The 25,530-nt window shown below is 48.9% G+C and overlaps 2 protein-coding genes across 2 annotated transcripts in view; both read right to left on the bottom strand.

Annotated features, from left to right (window-relative positions):
- Positions 1–23,184, bottom strand: part of LOC132342044 (serine/threonine-protein kinase PAK 1-like) — a 38,099-nt gene extending 14,915 nt beyond the window's left edge. Inside the window, exons 1-7 of the mRNA XM_059874229.1 lie at positions 23,052–23,184; positions 22,991–23,004; positions 19,605–19,717; positions 18,828–18,945; positions 18,053–18,152; positions 17,456–17,652; positions 15,973–16,110 (exon numbers count right to left, since the gene is read on the bottom strand). Of these exons, the coding sequence (XP_059730212.1) occupies positions 15,973–16,110; positions 17,456–17,652; positions 18,053–18,152; positions 18,828–18,945; positions 19,605–19,717; positions 22,991–23,004; positions 23,052–23,184 (813 nt within the window). The remainder of the gene's footprint in view (positions 1–15,972; positions 16,111–17,455; positions 17,653–18,052; positions 18,153–18,827; positions 18,946–19,604; positions 19,718–22,990; positions 23,005–23,051) is intronic.
- Positions 23,185–23,360: 176 nt separating this feature from the next.
- LOC132342045 (serine/threonine-protein kinase PAK 1-like) overlaps positions 23,361–25,530 on the bottom strand; it is a 39,823-nt gene continuing 37,653 nt past the window's right edge. Inside the window, exons 9-11 of the mRNA XM_059874230.1 lie at positions 23,932–24,069; positions 23,737–23,850; positions 23,361–23,378 (exon numbers count right to left, since the gene is read on the bottom strand). Of these exons, the coding sequence (XP_059730213.1) occupies positions 23,361–23,378; positions 23,737–23,850; positions 23,932–24,069 (270 nt within the window). The remainder of the gene's footprint in view (positions 23,379–23,736; positions 23,851–23,931; positions 24,070–25,530) is intronic.

Here is a 25,530-nt window from a genome sequence, read left to right on the forward strand (position 1 = left end):
AAGTAGTACAGAGGCATCTTTGCTGGCTGGAAAAAGAGAAAATGAAGAGGGCTTCTCCTCCTAGGAAACCAACCAACAATAAGATCAAAGTGTCAGCTTTGCCTGTGTCTAAAACACTTGGATGCGGGGAAGGGAATTTTGGCAGGGGAACAGCCCTTGTGGTGAGCACTGTCATGTAGGCATCTAAGGAAGTCTTCTTGAAGGTCCTTCATGAGCCTCCCCTTGTCAAGGGTAAAGCTTCTTCAGCACCTCCTCACTGGCCTTGTGCTCCACACCCCAGCCCAGCTCCCGTGGAATTCTCTGCATACACTTCAGCCCCTAATCACTTTCTGCTTCCCAGGAGCCCACAGCTGCACACAGCACTCCAGCTGTGGCTGCAGCGCTGCCCAGCACAGGGCGACGCTCACTGCCCTGCTCCTGCTGCCCCACTGCTGCTGACACAGGCCACGATGACCTTGGCCTTCTTGGCCACCGGGCCACAGTCTGCCTCATCCTCAGGTGACCTGCAACAGCAGCACCCCTGCCTCCTTTTGACCCACACAGCTCCCCATCCACAATGTTGCTTGTTTGACTTCAAATACAGCATCCACCATTTCAAGATGGCCTTCCTCTTCTGAGCAACACAAGACAGCTGTCAAGGACTTGCAGCTTCACCCCCTCTCCGGCCTCCAAGGCACATGCCAAAGCTGCAGACTTCAGCCCAAAAGTGATCAACAGAGAGTTGCCCCTACTGCTGTTTGCCTAACAAGGAGGCTTCGCAACTCCTCGGTTCCTTTTTTTGGCCACACAACAGATTGGCTCCCCACAGCTTCATGGACAACACAAACATCTCCTTGAACCTGAGCAAAAGCCAGAAGGCAGCTGGGTCAACAAAGACTCTACAAGTGAGGAACCACTCAAGAAAACTGCAGAACACTTCCACAAGCCAAAGACACCTTTCCAAAACGAGGAAACAAAACCCAACAGAGCCTTTTGACCTCCAGCACTAACACGTGCGGCCTTGGCTATAACACTGCAGAAGCCCAGAGATGGAGCTTCCCTCAGCAAAGCAGCCAGAAGCTCAGCTGCCGCCCCAAGATCTTCAGTGCCCCACCCAGCATGACAGGTCAAAGGCCAATTTCTTGCTGTCACTGCCTACAGGAAATGATTTTATCATACAGGACTCCAGCATTCAGCATCCTCAGCCAGCAACAGCAAGTGCTGGCTGCTCAGAAGCTTGCACCTCTGCCTTGTACTAAAGACAGCACCACACACAATGGGCACTTACTCTCTTGGAACGAGCAGGCGGCGATGTGACCACAGCTGCACGCTTCAGTTTTTCTTGCTCATCTTCCTCCTCCTTGGCTTCTTCAGCAATTGGAGGGAGAGCCAGAGGAAAGACAGCTCTTGGTCTTGTCACCTGTGGCAAGAGGGAATCATAGGGATAAGCCATTACCTAGGGCTTATAACTTGATTCTCCTTCATATCTACAGCCACATCTGCTAAGAAGAACTCATCAACTTTGTTGGTAATGGCATCCTAAGTTACTCCCAGACTGAAACGGGCCAATTCAACAGATCATTATATATTGCTAAGAATTCATTACTCCTCCCTGTCTGCTTTCAGTGAGCAACGTTGTTTGTGCAAAATGCAGCTTTTTATTTTGTGAAAGCTCTGTAATGGAAAAGTAGGAAAGATCCAGCAAGGCTTTTGCAACTGCTGTGGCAGACATGGAAAACCAGAAAGGGTTCAGAATCCCTTTCATTGCATGATATAAGACGGAAAATAGTGCAGAAGCTTCCATGCTTGCTGGAAAACTCGAAAATGAACAGGGCTTCTCCTCCTAGGAAACCAACAAAATCCAAGACGAAAGTGTAATCTCTGCATGTGTCTAAAACACTTGGATGCAGAGAGCAGATGTTTGGAAAGGGAAACAGCCCTTGTGGTGAGCAGTCTCATGAAGGCATCTAAGGGAGCCTGCTATATAGTCACTCATGATCCTGCCCTTGTCCAGGCTAAAGCTCACTCAGCACCTCCTCACTGGCCTTGTGCTCCACTAACTTAGCCAGATCCTGTGGCCTTCTCTGCACACGAAGCAGCCCCTAATCACTTTCTGCTTCCCAGGGGCCCACAGCTGCACACAGCACTCCAGCTGTGGCCGCAGCGCTGCCCAGCACAGGGCGATGCTCACTGCCCTGCTCCTGCTGCCCCCACTGCTGCTGACACAGGCCACAATGCCCTTGGCCTTCTTGGCCACCGGGCCACAGTCTGCTTCATCTGCAGCTTCTCCAGACCTGCAGCACCCCTGCCTCCTTCGGACCGACACAGCTCCCCATCCACAAAGTTGCTTGTTTGACTTCAAGTACACCAGCCACCATTTCAAGATGGCCTTCCTCTTCTGAGCAACACAAGACAGCCGTCAAGGACTTGCAGCTTCACCCCCACTGCGGGTACCAATGCAATTGCCAAAGCCGCAGACTTCTGGGCAAAACGGATCAACAGATACTTGCCCCTTCTGCTGTTTGCCTCACAAGGAGGCTTCGACACTGCGCGGTTCCTTTCTTTGGCCACATGCAACAAGAAAGGCCTGCCACAGCTTCATGGACTATACAAACATCTCCTTGCAGCTTATTGAAGCCAAAAGTCAGCTGGGACAAAAGAGACTATACGTGAGGAAGGACTCAAGAAAACTGCAGAACAATTCCACAAGCCAAAGACACCTTTCCAAAAGGGGAAAACAAACCAACAGAGCCTTTTGACCTCCAGCATTACCACATGCGCCCTTGTCCGTCACACTGCAGAGGCCAAGAGAAGCAGCGTCCTTAAGCCAAGCAGCCAGATGCTCAGCCGCAGACCCCAGCTCATCAGTGCCCCAGCATGACAGGTCAAAGGCCAATTTCTTGCTGTCACTGCCTACAGGAAATGACTACATCCTGCAGGACTCCAGCACTCAGCATGCTCAGCCAGCAACCGCAAGTGCTGGCTGCTCAGAAACTTGCACCTCAGCAGCCCAGAATGGGCACTTACTCTTTTGGTATGAGCAGGCGGCCATTTGACCACAGCTGGACGTTTTCGTTTTTCTTGCTCATCTTCCTCCTCCTTGGCTTCTTCAGCAATTGGAGGGAGAGCCAGAGGATAGAGGACTCTTGGCCTTGGCACCTGTGGCAAGAGGTGGATCATGGATAAGCTGTTACCTAGGGCGTATAATTTCATTTCCTATCGCATCTACAGCAACAGCACCTAAGGAGAACTCATGAACTTTGTTGGCAATGGCATTCTTAGTCACTTCAACCAGATTGAAATGGGCCAGGTCAACAGATCTTTACATTGCTAAGAAATCTGCTAGAAGCAAGCAACGTTATCTATGCAAAACACAGCTTTTAGGTCTAGAAAGATCTCAAATGGAAAAGTAGGAAAGAGACAGCAAGGCTTTTGAGACTGCTGCAGCAGACATGGAAAACCAAAAAGTGTTCAGAATCCCTTTCATTGCATGATAAGAGCCGGAAAATAGTGCAGAAGCATCCATGATTGCTGGAAAACTAGAAAATGAACAATGCATCTCCTCTTAGGAAACCAACAAACAAATAGATGGAAGTGTCATCGCTGCCTGTGTCTAAAACACTTGGATGCAGAGAGTGGATGATGTGAAGGGAAAGAGCCCTTGTGGTGAGCACTGTCATGTAGGCATCTAAGGAATTCTGCTTGAAGGTCCTTTATGTGCCTCCCCTTGTCCAATCTAAAGCTCCCTCAGTCCCTCAGCACCTCCTCACTGGCCTTGTGCTCCACACCCAGGCCCAGCTCCCGTGGCCTACTCAGCACACGCACCAGCCCCTCAAACACTTTCTGCTTCCCAGGGGCCCCCAGCTGCACATGGCATTCCAGCTGTGGCCGCAGTGGTGCCAGGCACACAGCGACGCTCACTGCCATGCTTCTGCTGCCCCACTGCTGCTGACACAGGCCACAATGCCCTTGGCCTTCTTGGCCACCGGGCCACAGTCTGCTTCATCTGCAGCTTCTCCAGACCTGCAGCACCCCTGCCTCCTTCGGACCGACACAGCTCCCCATCCACAACGTTGCTTGTTTGACTTCAAATACAGCATCCACCATTTCAAGATGACCTTCCTCTTCTGAGCAACACAAGACAGCTGTCAAGGACTTGCAGCTTCACCCCCACTGCGGGTACCAATGCAATTGCCAAAGCCGCAGACTTCAGCCCAAAAGTGATCAACAGAAACTTGCCCCTTCTGCTGTTTGCCTAACAAGGAGGCTGCGCAACTCCTCGGTTCCTTTCTTTGGCCACACACAAGATTGGCTCCCCACAGCTTCATGGACAACACAAATATCTCCTTGAACCTGAGCAAAAGCCAGAAGGCAGCTGTGTCAACAAAGACTCTATGTGAGGAACCACTCAAGAAAACTGCAGAACACTTCCACAAGCCAAAGACACCTTTCCAAAACGAGGAAACAAAACCCAACAGAGCCTTTTGACCTCCAGCACTAACACGTGCGGCCTTGGCTATAACACTGCAGAAGCCCAGAGATGGAGCTTCCCTGAGCAAAGCAGCCAGAAGCTCAGCCGCAGCTCCAAGCTCTTCAGTGCCCTAGCACGACAGCTCATAGGCCAATTTCTTGTTGTCAGTGCCCACAGAAAATGGCTACGTCGTGCAGGACTCCAGCACTCAGCATCCTCAGCCAGCAACAGCAAGTGCTGGATGCTCAGAAAATTGCACCTCTGCCTTGTACTCAAGACAGCACCCTCAGAATGGGCACTTACTCTTTTGGTCCGAGCAGGCGGTGATGTGACCACAGCTGGACGCTTCAGTTTTTCTTGCTCATCTTCCTCCTCCTTGGCTTCTTCAGAAATTGGAGAGAGAGCCAGAGGAAAGGCAGCTCTTGGTCTTGTCACCTGTGGCAAGAGGGAATCATAGGGTTAAGCCGTTACCTAGGGCTTATAACTTGACTTCCTCTCGCATCTACAGCAACACCTGCTAAGGAGAACTCATCAGCTCTGTTGGCATAGGCATTCTAAGTCACTCCAACCAGATTGAAATTGGCAAATTCAACAGATGAGTACATCGCTAGGAATTCAATATTCCTTCCTGTCTGCTATAAGCAAGCAACATTGTCTATGCAAAACACAGCTTATAGTTCTTGAAAGCTCTGAAAAGTAGGAAAGAGACAGCAAGGCCTTTGCGACGGCAGCGGCAGACATGGAAAACCAGAAAGGCTTCAGAATCGCTTTCATTGCATTGTAAGGGCCAGAAAATAGTGCAGAAGCATCCATGATTGCTGGAAAACTAGAAACTCAAGAAGGGTTCTCCTCCTAGGAAAGCAACCAACAATAAGATGGAAGTGTCAGCTCTACATGTGTCTAAAACACTTGGATGCAGAGAGTGGATGTTTATAAGGGAAAAAGCCCTTGTGGTGAGCATGGCCAGGTAGGCATCTATGGAAGTCTGTTTGAATGTCCCTCATGAGCCTCCCCATTTCCTGGCTAAAGCTCCTTCAGCACCTCCTCACAGGCCTTGTGCTCCACCTCCTTGCCTAGCTCCCGTGGCCTTCTCTGCGCACGCTCCAGCCCCTCTATCACTTTCTGCTTCCCAGGGGCCCATAGCTGCACACAGCACTCCAGCTGTGGCCGCAGTGCTGCCAAGCACAGGGTGACACTCACTGCCCTGCTCCTGCTGCCCCCACTGCTGCTGACACAGACCATGATGCCCTTGGCCTTCTTGGCCACTGGGCCACAGTCTGCTTCATCTGCAGCTTCTCCAGACCTGCAGCAATCCTGCCTCCTTCTGACCCACACAGCTCCTTATCTAAAAAGTTGCTTGTTTGACTTCAAATACAGCATCCACCATTTCAAGATGGCCTTCCTCTTCTGAGCAACACAAGACAGCTGTCAAGGACTTGCAGCTTCACCCCCTCTCCGGCCTCCAAGGCACATGCCAAAGCTGCAGACTTCAGCCCAAAAGTGATCAACAGAGAGTTGCCCCTTCTGCTGTTTGCCTAACAAGGAGGCTTCGCAACTCCTCGGTTCCTTTCTTTGGCCACACACAAGATTGGCTCCCCACAGCTTCATGGACAACACAAACATCTCCTTGAACCTGAGCAAAAGCCAGAAGGCAGCTGGGTCAACAAAGACTCTACAAGTGAGGAACCACTCAAGAAAACTGCAGAACACTTCCACAAGCCAAAGTCACCTTTCCAAAACGAGGAAACAAAACCCAACAGAGCCTTTTGACCTCCAGCACTAACACGTGCGGCCTTGGCTATAACACTGCAGAAGCCCAGAGATGGAGCTTCCCTGAGCAAAGCAGCCAGAAGCTCAGCCGCAGCTCCAAGCTCTTCATTGCCCCAGCATGACAGGTCAAAGGCCAATTTCTTGCTGTCACTGCCTACAGGAAATGCCTACATCCTTCAGGACTCCAGCACTCAGCATCCTCAGTCAGCAACAGCAAGTGCTGGCTGCTCAGAAACTTGCACCTTTGCCTTGTACTCAAGACAGCAACCCCCAGAATGGGCACTTACTCTTTTGGTATGAGTAGGCGGTGATATGACCCTAGGTGGACACTTGTCCTGTTCTTCCTCATTTTCCTCCTCTCTGGCTTCTTCAGCAAGAGCAGAGAGAGCCAGAGGAGAGACAGTTCTTGGTCCTGTCACCTGTGGTAAGAGAGAAGCATGAGGGACAGGCCATTACCTCTCACTTATAACCCCATTTCTCCTTGGATCTACAACCACATCTTGAAAGGAGAACTCATACACTTTGTTAGCAATGGGATTCTAAGTCACACCAACCAAATTGAAATGGGCCAAATAAACAGAGCATTATCCTGCTAAGAATTTGATATTTCTTCTCTGTCTGCTATCAGCAAGGTAGGTCATCTCTGCAAATTTGAGCTTTCTATTGTTGAAAGCTTTTAAACGGAGAAGTAAGAAAGAACCACCAAGGTCTCTGTGACTGCTGCGGCAGACATGGAAAACCAGAAAGGGTTCAGAATCCCTTTCTGTGCTTTATAAGGGCCAAAAAAGTAGTGCAGAGGCATCTTTGCTGTCTGGAAAATGAGAAAATGACGATGGCTTGTCCTCCGAGGAAACCAACAGAAAACAAGATTGAAGTGTCAGCTACGCATATGTCTAAAACACTTGGATGCAGAGAGTGGTTGTTTGGATGGGAAACAGCCCTTGTGGTGAGCACTGTCATGTAGGCATCTATAGAAGTCTGCTTGAATGTCCCCCATGAGCCTCCCCTTGTCCAGGCTAAAGCTCCCTCAGCACCTCTTCACTGGCCTTGTGCTCCACACCCTTGCCAGCTCCCGAGGCCTTCTCTGCACATGCACCAGATCCTCTATCACTTTCTGCTTCCCAGGGGCCCACAGCTGCACACAGCATTCCAGCTGTGGCCGCAGCGCTGCCCAGCACAGAGCGACGCTCACTGCCCTGCTCCTGCTGCCCCCCTGCTGCTGACACAGGCCACAATGCCCTTTGCCTTCTTGGCCACCGGGCCACAGTCTGCCTCATCTGCAGCTTCTCCAGACCTGCAGCAGCCTTGGCACCTTTTTGGCCCATGCAGCCATCCAGGCACAAAGCTGCCCATCTGACTTAAAATACAGCATCCACCATTTTAGGATGGCCTTGTTTTTCTACAGCGGCACCTTTTAAGGAGATGTTATTAAATAGATAGGAATAGAATTGTCAGTCACTCTGACTAAATTTTAATGGGCCTATTCTACTCTAGGGGAAATTGCTCTCAGTTCAGTGTTCCCCCCTGGCTGCCGTCAGCAAGCAACATTCTCTCTGCAAAACTGAGTTGGCAGTTTTTCTGGGCTCTGAGATGCAAATTAGGAAATATCCACTTATGCCTTTGTTATTTTCGTTGAAGGCGTGAAAATGGATTTTCTTTTGGCCTCCCTAGCTGGCCCTCTACACTCTACTGGTACTGGCCCTGCTGACAGCTCGCTCTACGATTCTTAAAGACCAGGAACATGAAATTTCCCTTTCTCACTCACCTCACGATCAGCACCACTGAATACACGCTTCACGTGACCTGTAGTGGGCAAGGGAAAATGAACCAGATGCTGTGAGAAAACTGCTTGGGCTGCTGAATCGCACAGAAGAAGTCAACCCCAACAGAGATGATTTCCTGTTTCACAACTTCCCTCCAGGAGACACGTTTCATTCACACAGCCAGCAAGAGATTGGGACAGTATTCTTGGCTGTGCCTACACCTTGGCCTGTTTTGCCAGTAAATGAATACAAAGATGACCAAGAAAATGCAAAGTCTTCTTTAACACTCTATGCTCCTGTTCTACCAAAAACATAAAACATCTTCTAAAATCCTCTCCTTCAGGTACTTTTTTAAATTAATCAGTTGCATGCACTAATTCTCATTAACTTGCTGGAAACAGTTGCACAGAAAAGCTTCCCCAAGATCCCCTGGAGCTGTGGCAGTTCTATTGTGGAAGAGCGCAGCAGCAGCTCCAGGGTTAAGGAGCAGACACTCACTGCTTTGGAGTTTGCATTTCATTGCAAAGGGAAAATCACTATTGTTGCACTCAGTAAAGGATTACTTAGATAGTCAAATCCTTTCATGAGGAAATGTAGAACGAAAGAAGCTTTCCCTGAATGCTGGGAACATTTGCAGAGTTTTTAGAAGGCCCTTCAAGAACGTCTCCAGCAGTCTACATTTTCAAAGCTGTCTTGCTTGTCCCAGCAAACTGAGGAAATGACAGACTCTGCTGCCACAAACTCTCCTGTGGAGGGAACGGAAGCCCTGCAGGTTCCCTTGCAAATGCTGCCCTTGTGGCTACAGACACTCATTTTTCAGCTGAGTGTTTTGACAGGAGCTTTCCCAAACCAGTGGCATTCTAATGCTCTTTCTGTTTCTAAATCAACTCAGTCACTAAGAAAGAGCAGGAAGACATACCAAAGCCATCATTCTGGTTACACCCATGGAAAACCTCTACTTACGTGCCAGGTGAGTCACAAAATATACAGAATAAGTAACAGCATATGCTCCAAAAAGTGCAGGAGCAAGTTGCTCAATCATTGTAGCACTGCTCTGCAAGTTTGCAGGCTGTGCTCCAACAGTAGAAAAAGCAAGGCTCTTGTCAGTGCACAGGTGTTCACTGACAAATGCCTCACCCAGGAGAATGCTACTGCACTGAGCAAGCTCTAGGGCTGCTCTGACGCTCAGGCCTTCCATGCACTAAGGCAACCTTCTGATGTCACCACGACAAGGTGGCAACCATGCCCTGACATCACAAAGCAAACACTCTATGTTGGTCTGTGAATTTATGCCAGGCAATAACAACCTTCCCTACAGCAAACAGAAGACAGCCTGGGAAGTTCTCCTCCATCACAAAGCAGCACAAATTCCCCTTGTGGGCCAAAGCCTGTTGTTTCAAGGGATCCAAGAGTAACTCCAAGAGTGCACAAAGCACCTACAGCCTGTACCCCAACTGAGCACTCAGATGGGACACAAGCTAAGGAAACCAGACCAAGAAAATGGCCCACAGTATTGCACTTCTGAGAAACGACCCTTGTTTTTAACTTTTTAAAGGTTTCTTAAACCTTAACAAAGGACTGAATAAGGAAAGATTCCAGCACTGGGAGTCTCCATGACTAGCAGCCACATGCTCATCTACAAAAGGGATGCTCTGCCTTTAATACCCTTAGCCCCTCCCAAAGTTTTGTCTGTCAAATCTTTCTCTGCTGTCCTCTTACATCTTGATTGGAGGTCAGATGTTATTAAGCCGTGCCTCGTGGTCACAAGCCAGCCCTCCCCAAAAGCCCTGACTACCAAGGCTATTACAAGGGGGATAAGAAAGAGGACTATGGGAGAACATTTTCTAATAACATCACTTCGCATTTGAACACCCACATAACATCTATCTCTTAACTGTGAGAGCCAACTATTTCATTACTCACCTAGAGTGCACAGAACCAGAAGAGAAGGCACTGTGGGCATAACAGATGAAATCATTCCTAACAAATCCTCCCACATATTTGCACATTTATTGGATATTACCCGGACACCTGTGAATGTATATCTCTGCCTTTCTTCCCCTTTGAAAGTAGTCCAACTGGCAACTTGTAGGGAAACCAAGGGCTTTGTGGGGGCTGCATTACTCTGCACACACCCTGGCCAACCATGGCAAGGAGCTTTGGTGCCTAAAAAGACCAACCAGAGGAAACAGCTGGAAAAGGTTGAAAGCTACCAAGCAGGGCCTGATGCCTGCTGCCAGCTCAGGGTTAGAAAGGAGGCATTACTTTATTTTAGCGCTGGGAGCATAGGGAATCCCTTCCCTAAGCCCTGCACACCCAGCAATAACACCTACTAGTTTGTATCCATGGAACTAAGACATATTCAATACTTTCCTGAAACTCCTAGGCTAAACATTACCCCAAATTTATTGACATATTTCAATCACTTCTCAGAATTTATCGACATCAGAGTAGGAGTGTTCTGTAGGTCCCTGGTGGTCGTTGCCACAGGTTCAGGAGGAGACCCATGCACAAAAGAACCTAAGACACAACTGGGGTTGTAAAGCAAATGTATTCCATTAGTTGCAGTAGCAAACAATACATACCAACTGTTGGGGTCTCTAGCTTGTCAGAGTGACCCCGAGAAAAGTTGCAAAGTCCCTTTTTCCAGCCTGGCGCTTGAAGAAGGAGTCAGGGCTCTTCATTTCTCAGTCTCGAGGTTGTTTATTGAATCTTATCTATAAAATTATTTCTCCTATCCTGCCAAGGTCTGCTCAGCAAGACAGTCACAGGCATTCTGCCTGCCCCCGGGGCGGTGTTATGTCTTTATGCTAAAAACTATGCATACAATGTTTACAATTACTTTCCGATACCTATCACCTATGTTAGACAGTGAGCTTCTACTCTAAACCAATCTAAATGTGCCAACATCCCAGCAGAAGATGGAGGCCAGGAAGGAGAAAGGTAGGACATGCCCAGATCCCTCCATCTTGCCCCCTGAACCCCTATTCTAGAAACCCCAAAATCTACTGTTTCACCCCATGATAAATTCACTATCATTCTACTTAATTTACTGTGGCTTGCAGATATTCATCTATGGTTGGTAATTTGCTCCACGGGTCATAATCACAACCACAGGTATTTTTGGGCTCTGTGCCCGGGTCTCTGAGACCCCTGGCAGGGGTCTTGCCTGCTCAGGACAACCAGAGGGATGTCCTGGGTCCTGACAACCAACCCCTTGATTCCCAAAAATCTGCTGAGCAGGAGAAGGAGATGGAGCGTGGTGCTGGGTGGCAGGAGCAGGTAGGCAGTGCACTTGCAAGACATCCCCTGGATCAAAACCGTGTGAATCTCGTCCTTCTCATTCCTCTACCCAAGAGCCAGGCTTGTATCTCCTGCGCAGGAGTGGAATTTTCCCAGTTACGGCATCAGTTCATACATGGCTGGCTGTGAGATGAGGCCATGATGACTCCATGACTCCCTGCCACCAAGGGCTCCATTAAACATTGTTCCCCTTTTTTCAAAGCTTGACTGCCCACCGATTGACCAACACATTGTTTCTCTTCCAAGGGTCAAGTTGCCACCTATTAAACAATACACTTTTCTTCATTGTCTTGTCAACCTGCTCAAACATGGATCAAATACGGCAGGGCCTCAGACACGACTCTGGTTCCTGACACAGTCGTTAGGGAAATATCCCATTCCTCAAATTCTCCTTTGGTGGTCAAGAGCCTCCTAAACACTTTCTTCCCTTTGAATGTTGAATGCATTCCAGCTACCTTCTTAGCAGGACCACTTTCTTTATTCTCAAGGCCAAGATAGCCACATGCACACAGTAAGCACTGCAGTGGGGGAATACAGGGTTCAGCACTGCCTGTTAAAGCTAAAGGAATTGACAAGATGAAACCCTATTTGTTACACTTATACGCCTCGCCCTCCTATTCTGGGAAGCAAACACAAGCATTTCATCAATACACCCTGCAAATGCTCTTGCTGAGAGAAGCCACATTGCTGTGTCAATAAAGCAGCTGGGACTCCGTTTGTTCATGCAGAGAAAGCCAATTCTTTATTCACATAACTCATTTTTATACCATTTTCACAGACCTCACGTTCAACTCCAACTGGCTGGTAGTTTTCTTGCCACACAATTCATTGCTTAGAAGGTGTTTTGGTGTGTACATGCTAAGACTCTCTCTTTTGAAGACTCACTCTTACTCAGGTGATTACATTTTTCCTTTGTGGACGTTCATGAGACAGAGTTCTTGTTTATAAGAGATGCAAACAGATTTCTTAGCACAATAGCTTGTTGTGCTAGCTGCACTCATTCCTAGGACTTTCCCCATGGGAAGTTAACTGGCTGCACGTAGAAGACGTAACAGGCCAGCTGGGAAGTTAGCAGAGCAAGGCCTGATTTTAGAAGGCCTTTCTTTTCTAATACCCCTACCTGTGTGCAACACATTGTGACTTTCTTTCAGAAATTAATGAAGAAAACACAGATTGCTGTTATGAGGAGAAAAGTTGTCCATTGTTTTTAAAGGTTGCAGAGTTCACAAGTTAAACCAATTGCTGCCAAGTTGGAGTTGTAACTATTTGCTGTTAATAATTTCATGTTGTAATCACCTGTTGTTAATAGTTTTTCTTTAATTACCTGCTGTTGATGGTTAGAAATCCCCTTCGTCGAGTATCACCCTGCTGCTACCTGGAAAATGGCACCCGGGGTTGTGAGGAGGAGGTGACATCGGGCTGGTATGCAAATGAGGAAACCCCAGACCAAACCTGGCAGGAAAAACCCCTAAAAAAAACGAGCCACCATGGAATTAAGAGATTGAAGTGATGTCTAGATGTGAGGAACAGAAACCAGTATCCGCTAAGACCCTTTTTACCTTTCACCCTAACCTAAAAGACATCGGCTAGAAAGAGGACCTCGAATGTCAAACTGAAAAACTGGGCAATGTCCTGGTACTCCCCTGAGGATGGAAGCCCCAGCTCTGCCTGCAGACCAGCGGACAAAGCTGCACTTTTCCTCCTCCGTGCCACTGGGAGCAGTGGTGGCATGTGCGAGACCCGTGGGTTCTCCCCACCCAACCTGATTTTTAATAAAGGCATTAAAGAGGAGAAGGATCTCTTGCCTTATTTATTTCAACTGCCTACTGAAATTATTCCGCACTCCCTTCCAAATCAGTTCACTCCTCAAGCAAAACTCTCAGGCACATGCCCGATTCCCTCTCTCCCAGCAGCTCAGAGCGGCATTGCACAGCGCTTGCTGTGCGCCAGACAGCACAAAGCAGGCTGGCCTGGTGGCCCTGAATATTTCTGCAAAACACTCTGCATCTCACCCCTTTGCTCTGGCTCGGTGCAGAACTGCAGGATTGCAGGCGCTTCCTCCCAGAGCTGCGTGAGGCACTGGCTCCTGCAGATGTGACCTGCCAAGCTGTCACTGCCTCCCGCCGGCCTCGCTTCCCCTGGCAGAAGTGCCGTGCCTGAAGGAGGCTGCCCTGTGCTCCAGCCTGCCGAGCAGCCCGGCTCACTCCCCCGGTGCCCAGAGTGCTGCACACACTGCTGACCTTTCCCAGGAGTTACAGAGCAGGCGACAGAAGAGGAGGAACCCTCAGCCAGCCCAGCGGCCCTGGGCTGCCCTTCGCCTTGCTCTGCTCCTGGGCACACTCCAGACCAATGCCTCCAGTCCGGGCTGTGCCCAGCACGGCTGCGCTTCCCCTCGGGAGCAGCCAGCTGCCAGCCGGGCTCTGAGAGCCGAGGATTCGCCTGCTCCCAGGAAGAGGCACCCAGGGCCCGGCTGCTGCCCTTTGCAGCTACCTGGGCCTCCTTCCAGCCTGCCTCTGCCGAGGCTCAGGCTGCTCCGGCCTCTGCCGGGGCTCTGCTGGGGCTCCGCAAGGCCGGGCCCGCTCGCACCTCACAGGCGCTGCTGACAGCTCTGCGCCACAGGAGACCTTCCCGAGCCCCCTCTCTGATCTTTCTGCTTTCTCACTTGAGTAAGGCTCTCCTTCTGCCAAAGACATTGCATTTAGGGATCCAATTCCAAGTGGCAGGAACCCAAATGCTCTCGAGTCACAGCTCAATGCCTGCATCTGCACAGGGTGTTTGGGTTGCCCCGCTCCTTTGGTTTTTTCCTGCAAATGCCATTGCCCTTTCTGCCTCAACTAGAAATACCAAAGTTAGGCAAAAACCAGCCAGCGGGCCATATTCCAAAGGCAGTATGGTCTGGAGAGAATGAATGAAGACGAGCCTTTTCCATTTACAAACCATACTAAAGAAGCCATTTGTGTGACTTAGCACCAGTAAAAAACAACTAGTAATTCAGAAGGAAGTTTTCTGAAGGGGTCAGAAGGAGAGGAAATCTTCCAAATGAGTTGAAGTTTCAGAAACTTTATTGAATTACTTTATTGAATTAATCCTAATATATAATCCTCTTCTATAATCCTAATCTATAATCCTAATGTACAAAACTCTTCAACAGTCCTACTCTAGAATTCTACTCTACAATGCTACTGTAAATTGCCTTTGGAGATAACATCTTGACATGAGTGTAACTTTCTCGTCTCCTAATTCTTCTTCCTCTTCTTGACTGAGTTGATCAGTTGTGACAGGATAGATGCTGGCTTGGCTGAAGTCACAAATGGATGCTGTCCATAGGGAAAAAACCAAAAAACCAAAACAACAAAGAACAGTGAACCAGGACTTTCCAAGCTCAGTGCTTCACAGACTCAATCAGGATTCCTCTGGGTCATAAAAAGACCCAGAAAGTAGAACAATGGGACCATCAGCTCTCCAGTTGTCATGTGCAGGACCTTGCCATCACAGGCAAACCTGGCCCAGAATGCCACCCATCTCTTTATTGTGATGGCTTCATCTCTCTGGGATTTTTGCCCTGCCAGTACTCTAGAAATGGTGCTTTCTGTCCCTGGGGTTTCTTCCTCTCAGGATACTCCAATGACTCACGTAGGCCCCTGCCTTTGAAAGACAGGCACCGTGCTGATTTCCACAGGGGGATAGAGCAGCGTCTACCTTTCCATGCCATGCCCCTCCTGTGCTGGATGGCACCTTCCTTCCCAGCAGGGCCAGCCCAGTGGCACTGGGTCCTGCAGTTCCCATTCTGCCAAAACCTGGCAGTGACCCTGGGGCAGTTCCCGTCTGCTTGAGCATGCCAGGCAGCAGATGGGGCTGGGACAAGTCCCTCCCAGCTGTCCCTGTTTGCGTGCCAGAAACCTCTAAGGGTGGGCTGGGGAGAGCAAACCAGGGCCCCTCAGAGGCTCAGAGTGAGCCCCCCACAGCCCCTCCTGCCCACAGCCAAATCTCTGACTGCTAGGCCAGGACTGGCTTCCTTGGGTTCCTTCACCATCATTTCATGTCTCCTTACCCTCATTGCTCTACTTCAATTCTTTTGCCGTTAGATAAAACTGAACACCCAACCAAATTACAATAGAGGGCAACAGAAACAGAGGACAGAGGACCTGTCCTTTCAGGAAATGCAGAGAGAGGTGGAGATATTCAGTTTTATGAAGAACAAGCCCAGGGAGACTTTTTTGCTACTTTCCAAGACTTCAGAGTGTCTTTGAAGAAAGTGGGGGACACCTTTTTTTACAGGTCCAGTTAGAATAGGATGTGGGCGAATATTTTTAAACACAAAGGAGATCTTATCAGAGCAGGTCTAAGGAAGAACTTGTCTACTCAGAGCATGGTGCCACCCTGGCACAGATGTCCCAAGAGCTTGTAGGTGCCCCCTCCCTGGAACCATTCCAGGTCAGGTGGCAAAGGGCTCTGAGCAACCTGATCTCTTTAAAGATGTCCCTGCTCATTGCAAGACACTTGGACCAGAGGACCTTTACAGGACCCTGCCAGCCCAGCCCAGTCTAGGATTCCTCACCATTTTCATTTGTAGAGCACCAAGAGTGGAGGTGAGAAGGAAGGGGGCTCATCTGATGCCTTGGACTTCAGTCGAGGAGGAGCCCATCCCTCAGACCCTGTTTCACCTGCAGCCCCTTCACACTTTACCTGCAGGAGCTCTATGGCAGACCAGCGCTCCTCCTCGTCTTTCTGAAGGCAGCAGCTCAGGAAGTCACGCAGCAAAGCTGAGAGGAGCTTGGGATGTCGCAGCTTTGGGGTCCCTACTGTGGCTATAAGGCGTTGAGCCTGCAGAAGAAGGAAACACGAGGCTCGCCCTGCTGCTTTCACATCTCTAGGTGCTCTGCCACATGTCTTTGTTTAACCTCTCTTCTTCAGTGACAGTTTCTGCCCTGGCAGAGACCCAGAGATGACTTTCCTTTACCAACCAAAACCCCAAACCCCGATGCAACCACAGCTTTTCCACCGTCCCACAGATCTTGCCTTGGCAGCTGATTTCATTGACTGACCTAGGTAGTGGGAACTACATCAGCAAAAGCACATTTGCATCTCTGAGGATTCACACCAGCTTGAGAGGCTTTTTGAAAAAGGGACTTTGCTATGATAACTAATTTTCAAGGATTAGTAGATGAAAGGTATCTCTGCAGTGCTTGTTGGTCCCTTAAGCACTCGTGCCATAGAACTCATCAAGCTTTTTGTGTTGTTCTTGAAAACAATATTAATTGGAAGAAAGGAAATCCATCTGTTTATCCCCAGGTAAGGAAACAAACATTTACAATCTCATATTCAACACAGAGTCATTAAGATGCCTGCGCAAATGTATTGGGATGAAAATGCCTGCTTGGGCACACAGGAGCCACCTGCAGCTCTGTCCCTCAGCAGTCTGAAAAATTCTGCTTCCCATTATGTGGAAAAGAAAAAATTGTCATGGTCAAAAGAAGAAGAGGTGCCATCCCTATGGTCACCCTCTGCTTATTTGGCTCCTCAAGTCAATATATTAATGATTGGCTCATCCCAGAAAGTGCCAGGAAACACTGGCAGGTTTTGGCAGGCTCTCCACATCCCCAGGCTCTGTCTGGGGATGTGGAGAGCTTGGCGACGTGGAGAACTTGGCTTGGGCTAGGAGAGAAACATGGTCTCTCAGTGTTTCAGCAGCACTGCACAAGAAGCAGAAGAGACCCTGTGGCCTTCACACCTTCATGCCCAGGTTTCAGGCATGTTTCCCAGTGAGAAGAAACTGCACCGTGGGTTATGTTCTTCTCTAAAAACCACAGTTTTGGAAACTTTCTTGGATTTGGGTTTCCTTCTTTCACTTCTGGAAAGATAATAGCAATTCTAAGATGCTTGTTTCCTGTTACTGGGGCCATCTCCACAGACAAAAGAAGTGGAACCACTTATAACCCAAAGGCAAGTGTTGCCTGAGAATGGAGTTTGTTTGCATGTGGCAAGGCTTGAGTTCCCCCACCTGATGCAACCAAAACTACAGCAGATGCTGATGTGTTGCAGGGACATTCTTAGGAGGGGACCTTGGTGGAAGTAGTTCCAGCAGATGGCAATGGGGTTTTGTCCAATGGCACGCAGGACATGGGGCAGGTGAGAAAGACAGCGGGATCAGAGAGTATTTGCTCCTTACCGAGGCAGGACTTTGGTTGCAGTAAGGAGGTTCTCGTTCTACCATTTCAATTCCCACAATTCCAAAAGACCATATGTCCACTTTGGGGCCATATGGTTGACCTGTCACCACTTCAGGCGCCATCCACCAAGGAGTCCCGGCTAACGTGCACCGTCTATTCTGCTCAGGGGTGAGCTGAGTAGAGAGGCCAAAATCAGCTGAGGAGAAAGCAAAATACTGGTTTGATTTTAATTCTGTGCAATTAGGAAACCAACAAAAGAATTCCCCAGCAGAAGTTTGGAAATGTGCTGCTGAATGTCCTGGCATTGGTGACTTTAAAAAGCGCCCCGTTTTTTCACTGCTTCCAGCAGTGGCTTTTGTTCTTTGGAAGCTTTAGACTTGTAGTTCCCTCCCTCTGGAAGGGACGCTCACAGAGCAACGCCACTCTTGACTGCTGGTTCCTTGTCATACCTCTGTACATGTGTCAACCCTGTCACCAGCTCACAGCGAGTGCCCCTGTACTACCACCAGCTCCATTTCTGGGGAGCTGGCCATCACTCAAAGCAGCCTCACAGCCCCCATCCCTGGAACGCTGCACCTGACCAAGAACATACCGACCTAGCTTGACAGAGCCGTCTGTTCTGAGAAGGATGTTGTCGCTCTTCACATCTCGGTGGATGATGTGGTTCGAGTGAAGAAAATCCAGTCCTCGCAGGCACTGAGAGAGAAAACAGAGAGAGGAGGGCAAAAATTAGTGATGTCATTTCATCACACAGGAAAGGAAACAAAGAATCTAAAAGATTCCCTCTCCAGGGGAAAGGGGAGTAGTGGCAGAACACAGTGTCATTGAGAGGAAGAGCTTGCTGCTCCAGCACTTGAAGAGCAAGACCTTTCTAAGGAAAGGCATGTCAGCTTTTTAAAAGAGCAGCAGCACCTGCTCTAGTAGACTGTCCCCTGCAAACCAGCCAGGATGACTGCTGCTGCAGTGCATGTGCTCAGAAGCAAACAGCATTTTAGCTGCACTCCTTTTTAGCTGAGGACTGAGCAAAACGAGTCTCTCTTTTTTCTTTGCTGTTCGTTTCAAATCCTGCCACGAGCACCTTTGCTGTCACAGGCAAGGAATGCAGTGAAGACAGGCAAAAGTTTAGGAAGATGGAGAACAGCAAATACAAGAGGCAGAGCTAGAGTACAACAGCAGGAAATAAGAGTACAAGAACTGAGTACAGTGAGTGCAGTGGCACTGGCAGGCGTTTCACTTGAGATGCTTTTACTTGCCCATAGCATACCAGCCACACAGAAACAAAGTCTGGCACATGAAATCACTCCAGCTCTGAGCCCCTGTTTCCCAGACAATCCTGCCCAAGCCCTCGGAAGCACAGATGGGATTGCTGACCTCCCGACTGATGGCTGCCATCTGCTCTTCAGACAGGAAGGTCTCACTGATGACATCACTCAGGGCGCCTCCATCCATGTACTCTAAAACCAGCCAGAGTTCCTCACCCAGAAGATAGCTGAAAGAAGGAAACAAGGGTGTGGAGATGAACATGCATGGCTACATTGATTTTTTACTTCCGGGTTTCTTGTTTCCAGGTCCCTTTGGGACTAGGACAGAATCAAAGGAATAGACATTCCCTCTCAGCTGTGCATTGTTTACAATCTGTGCAGTCTGGAGGAGAAAGGCACTGCTGTGAAAAAGGAGATGTCTTAGATGGGCAGCAAGTGAAAAGTGCAGTTTAGTAACAGCCCAGATAAAAAGCCTTTCACACCTGGTATTTCTGGAAATAAGCACGTAGTCTTCCTGGCATGCATGACCATGGCAAAGAGGGGCAACGATCTAAGGGAAATCCACTTTAGGATGGTTCATTAGCATTTAAGAAACTTTAAAAAATCAATCCCAAAAAATGGGAAGGCAGTGAATTTTGAGGATACTGACTTAAGAAGATACAGCTGATCCAGGTTCTGAATAATTTTGGAATAATTTTCAAGCGTTCCAGGGAAAACCCATGCAAACAAGATGCACTCTCTTCTAATCCATTGGAGATGAATAGAGAAATATTAATAAGTAATAATGAACAGCTCTACTTCCTGCCACTGACCAAAGTGGGTTTTTAACCTCTCATGTTTGCTGTATGTAAATGCACATCCATGGGATAAGACCATGACCTCTCACCTGTCTAAATAATTCACAACACTGGGACTCCTATTCCTCTTCATGATCATGATTTCATTAACTGTTAGTTGCTTCCTCTGCAGTCCTTGAAGATTTATTTTCTTTATGGCCACCTAAAATGACATTGAAAATCAGTAACCTGAGAAGCTGGTGGCATGAGACCACAACACACATGGAGCAAGTGATTTTGCAATGACACAGCTGAGCTGTGCCAAACTGCCTTGTGATTAGGCACTGCAGTAATTAGGAGCTGACATTCCAACAGCCCATTTCTCTGCTTCCTTGGGGGCAGTTCCAGAACACATGGGGCCACTGACATCTTGCCTTGTCCACTTGGAAACAGTGGTGTCTCAGCTATCACCCCCAAACCTCTGACCATACTCTCTGCTGCTTTGTATGGGATTCAGAAGAAGTAATCTATGCCTTAATACTCGGTGGATACATCTTGGGCTGTGGGCAGGGCTTAGGGCTTTTAGGGACACCTTGCAGATCTCTCCCTACGTGCAGTTCCCAAGTGCACACTGCAGGTGGCTAAGGAACTCCCAGTAACTTTCAGATGTATTTGCTGGCAGCCAGAAATGAGAATTCAGGACTCTGAAGCTGTAGCCCCAAAGAGCAGGGAGGTGCTCTAAGGCACCACCTTTATTTTGGCAACGAAGAGCGAGTGAGCGCCTCCTTCTCTGAAAGGAACCGCTGCCCTCCGTGCCTTTCTTCGGCAGCTGAGGAGGACAAAGTCCCAAACGTATTTCATGGGCTGGCACCAGTCTGTGCTTCTTGTGCCTTTTCAGCACAGCTCTACCCAAAGCTCCAGCCACAGCTCCCACCCCCCAGAGGGGAAGGCCCTCAAGAGCATCAGAGTCTGCAGGGGCTGTTGACATTTACCTCTCCTCCTGTGGCATTGTTGAGTGCTCTAACCACATGACCAAAACTCCTAGCAATGAAACAGAAGCAGAGAAAGGAGAAGCTGTTTAGCTCCTAGAGTGAAAGTTAGCCCATTTAGGAGATCTCTGCTGTAAATACCTAAAAGCTGCAGGATGCAGGAGGGCTCTGCCAGAAGGCAGATGATGTATGCTCTTCTCAAGTGCATGGGCACTGGGCCTGTTCATGAAGCGCTGGGGTTCAACTTCTAAAGGGAGTTTATTCTTTCCTCTTGCGTTTCACTTTCTAAATGGTGGGTTCCTATCCTGACCATAGACTGTTTCCTTCCACAAACCAGGGGAAAGAAATGTTCCTGGGAACTGTTATCTCACAGCTTTGATAGGGGGTAGGTTGCTCTTTCTGGCAAGCAAGTTTCTTCTTTTATCATTAGTGGGGCAGTATGATTTTGAGACATACAAAAATGCTAAAGAAATTAACACAGAGCTGTCCCACACTTGAGAGACAAGGATATCTTCCAGGTCCTGTTCCTTGATGCAGGCAAGACCTCGGCAGCATGGAGGTGTGTCTGACAATGCCTTCTGAGCACACACACAAATTCGGAGCAGCACCGAGAGATGGGAGAATCTGTCCCCAGTGTGTGAACATGTTTGCAGCTGGCCTGACTTCACGCTGGATAGACATTCCACCAGAAAAACACCTGGCCCATGGTTGTGCAGGAGTAACTGTGGTTGGACTCACCCACTGCCAATATGTTCCTTTTCAGTGTAGTTCATTGCAGGATTTTCCGTATTCACCATTCTCCCTGAGGGAAACAAAATGCAAGATGCTGACTTTAAAGCAGAGATCCCAGCTTCCAGGAGATACAAAGGGCAGCCCCACTGTCTGGTGCTCTGAGCCCTTTGTGGTCAGCTGGGTAACAACATCCAACGTCAATAGGACAGGCAGCCCTGCAGTGCAGACGGCTGAGAGACTGATTTTGTACAATCCTTTGTAGAGTTCTCTTGACAGGAAACAAAGCACAGGGAGATGCATTTCCAGGAGAGAAGGACATCTTCTCCACCTTTCAGCAGTTTGCCAAAAGAATTCCTTTCCATTTGTAAACCAGAGCAGCTCATGCTATTACCAATCCCAACAAGGCTTTCAGCATCAGGACCCTCACCTGTTTATGAGCAGGCTGAGCTCAAAGGTGCCCCTCTCCCAGCTAAGGAAGGCTCCAGCCTCTGCAGTCCCACCAGCCCTCCGGGAGAGGGCAGCCAGCACAACAAGTCTGGCAAAGCCCAAGCATGAGCACTGACAAGCAGTGAGAAGAAGCCACAGCCAGCCTGAGCCCCATACAAGTTGTTGCCCCCATTCAGGACACAACAGGATGGGCTTTGAGATCAGCCACACTGAGGTGCAGATCAATGCCCTTTTTGTCCCAACAGGTGATGGTAGACACAGAATCCACGGGGCTCTGGTCTCAGCCCCACCAGGTCTTATCTGAGAGCACAGCACTGGCAGCTCTTACGGGCAAGAAGCAGACTCATTGAGTTGTGCTGCAGAATCACAAAGGACTTGATGTGTTTTCCTAGAGACTGATCTGAGCAGGGCTTTGGCCAATGGGTAGGATTGCAACAGTCATGGGAAAGAGTGGGAATCAGGTATGACAAAGTGCCATGGATCTGAGGACTATAATGTGGGTGGGCTGGAGGCTCTCTCCTGAGAAATGCCTCCAGTTAATCTGATCACATCACTTAGATGTGTCTCTTGGACACATCTTGATAAGCATAAAACTAGAAGAATAAATACAGGTTGTTATAAAAGTATCTGTTTTTTTCTTTGCGGGCACATGGAAAACACCTCCTGCTCTCTATTTGTCCTGTAACCTGATGTTCTTTCAAAAGTAGTTCTTATTGACAAAAATACAGCATTCTCATGAAAATAAACTGCAGATGTAGTAGTGGTAACAGTAAGTCACAAAAATGGCATCAACAAGATGTGGGGAGAAAGGGCTCCTTCAGGTTGGAGAAAAACCAACTCCAGCAAAAAAACCCACAAGTCAACAACAAAAAACCCCAAAACACCACAAAAAACCCTCACAAAAACAAAAAACAAAAGGCTCCCACAAAAAACAACACAAAAACACCCCACCAAAAAAAAAAACCCAGCCAAAAAGACAAAAATCCAAAACCAGTCAATTTCTGTGAGGTTTTTTTGCTCTGATGACTGGTTGGAAGTCAGGAGTCTAAGGAGGATTTAGGAAGCTGAAAATTCCATTCAGTTTGGCCACTAACAGACAGGAATTGCCTGGATTATTTGCTAGGTCACAGCCTTCTGCTGATCCAAGAACAATCCCTGCTTCAGCCTTTAGCAGAGAGGGAAGCTCAGACAAACCCAAGCCAGTCCCAGGTGCCCTCAGAGGCAGCAGGAACACCCAGAGCGCTCTCTCGCTGCCCTGGAGCACAGCACTTCCTCTGGGGAGTCCTAAATGGCCCTGTGACACCAAACTCAGGAGGAGCATTCGGTACAGCTGTGCTGACACCTGCACACAACACACTGTCCCTCAGACAAGAAACACACCAGACGTACCCAGCATCTCCAGGTACCCCTTCTCAGTCTGCTGTTTTGGAGAGACGAAGGAACTGCCCGAGCTCGAGTTCCCAGGTTTGACAGAAGGGCTTCCTCGAGGTAATGCTGATGCGGCAGCAGGTTCAGAGCCCATGATGTGCTGGTCCTGTAGCAATTCTGGTGGGCACTGTTCCTGTGCCTCATGCCAAACTTGGGGCCCTTCATTGCCAGACATTCGCTGGAAGTCTTTGCAGGCTGCCCGGTGAGGTGTCAACACTTGCACCTCAAATCAAACAGAACAAAGCAGTCAGAGACTACAGCTTGTCCCTGTCAGCCAGGAGTCACCGACTGTGAGGAAAGGGAAAGAACAGATTGACAGGGGATACAGACAGCTTGCTTCAATCCTCCATCTGGGTCACCATGTTCCCCTGTAAAAACACCTCAAGAAACAAGGAGAGCAGAACAGGCAAGCAGGAATCAATTTAGATGACTGCTGGCCAAAAGGCCAAAGGACAAGTCCAACCATCCAGGGCAGCAGTGGGGATTCAACACACCAGGAAATGTCCTTCAGAGTGACTGTAATACACACGACAGCAGGATGGCACTCAGAGGCATCACCCCACTCCCTGCTGCTCTGTACTAGAAAGGCAAGAAGGGCAGAAACCACCGGTTTGGTGACTGCAGTGGCTATCCCTCTTTCACTCACTTGCTTTTGTAGAGACTGAGAGAGGCGATTAGCTTTATCTCTGATGATTTTAATTTCTTCCTCCAGCCTCTTCTCCCTTACCTTGTTGCTAGCCTCCGAATCCTGCAGCTCTGCCTGCACATGGTCCTTGTTAGTCAGTAAACAAGAAGGGAGAGGATGTTTCATGAGTGGAGTGGCTGCCACTCTTTCACTCACCTGGTTCTGTTGATCGCCCCTCTGCTGATTGAGATTCTCCTCTTGAACTCTTCTCATGTCATCCTTGTTCTTTCTCTTCAATGCCATGATGTCACTCTGAGCTTCGGGCAGCTCTGCTTGTGGCTCTGCCTTGATGTTCTGTACACACAAGTGCAGAGCAAGTGACTGGGAGCTGCCATCAAGCTCAGCTTTCTCCTCTTGCAGCCTCAAAATCACATTTATTCAGCCACTTCTTTCTGCTTCCCTACCCACATCTGTTTCCAATGTAACCCTCCTGTCCCAGTGCTGTTCTCTGCAGATTCCAAGGCTCTGTGCTTCCAGTGCCTGTGGGACTCCTGGCCTCCTCAGTCCCAAGAGCTCCGTTTTATGCCCCTCTTCCTGCCCTTCCTGCTGTCACTTGGCCAGTCAGGCTTACCTGGCCATTCTCCTCTGGCTCTTCCACCTGCTGCCTGTGCTGCTCTTCCTGCTCTCGGGCTGGGAACAGCTCTCCCTGAGACGGGCGTGGCATCTCTGATGAAGCAGTTTGCTCCTGCTCTTTCTCTAGAAGGGCCTGCACAGAAAGCAAGAGAAGATGGGTTTTAACTTTCCATACAACCTTTGTGGGCCAAGACTCAAGGACTGATGGGCTCTCATGTTCCCAAAGCACTGTGCTGCTCTACTGGGTCATTCTCTGCCCGTGGGGAAGCACAGATTCCAAAGTGACCCTGGCCCTACATTTAGAGGCCACCTGGGACAGAAGCTCCAACAGCCTCTCAGGCAGCTGACAGGGAAGGTGTGGCATTACTCAAGGGTCTGGTGAGGGCCTCCCTCTTCTTCTGCCATGTCCTGTTTGTCTTTCAGTAGTGACTGTCAGCCCGCCCTGTCGCACAGCTCCATCCTGGCTCTGCAGGTGGTTTCCTGTGTGAGCTCACCCCTTGTGAGACACACTTCTGGAGTTCATGCTCTTTTCAGGCCTGCACCAGCATTCCTGCCTTTCTGACATCTACACTCTTGTTAGAAAACCTGGTCATTCACAAGATGAGGATGCATGCACAGATCTCTGATGGAGGTCAGAGAGCCTCGATGGCCACCTCAGTATATGGAAGAGAACCAAGGTGTTTCTTCTCCCTCTGCTGTCAACTGAGAATTCTGACCAGCAGTAAAAGAGACTCTGCTAAGGCCCCATTAACGAATGCACTTACACAGCCCTGGGGAGGCCAGTGAAGGAAACCATGTGTCATGTAATGCATGGCATGTATGACCAGAGTCACTGAACACCAGCTAAACGTGGAATTGTTCCACCTCTCTAGGACAGGCAGCAATCTAAAAAGTTAACTGGAGACTTCAGGGCAGAAGAGGCCAGAGGAGGAAAACAACTTTGAGGGGGGAAAAAAACATCCTATCTGGAGGGGGAAACATCTCTGCCTGCTCAGAATCGGTGGAGGGAATGTGTCTCTAATTCTCTCCTGAAAGGGATGCTTTAGGTGACCTTTGCACCTCCAACTGCCTTGGACCAGAGCCGGGAAGATTCAATTATGTAAATGTTACATAGATAGATAGATAGATAGATAGATAGATAGATAGATAGATAGATAGATAGACAGACAGATCTCTATACTA

This window comes from Haemorhous mexicanus, chromosome Z, assembly GCF_027477595.1.
Source record: "Haemorhous mexicanus isolate bHaeMex1 chromosome Z, bHaeMex1.pri, whole genome shotgun sequence".
NCBI lineage: Eukaryota > Metazoa > Chordata > Aves > Passeriformes > Fringillidae > Haemorhous > Haemorhous mexicanus.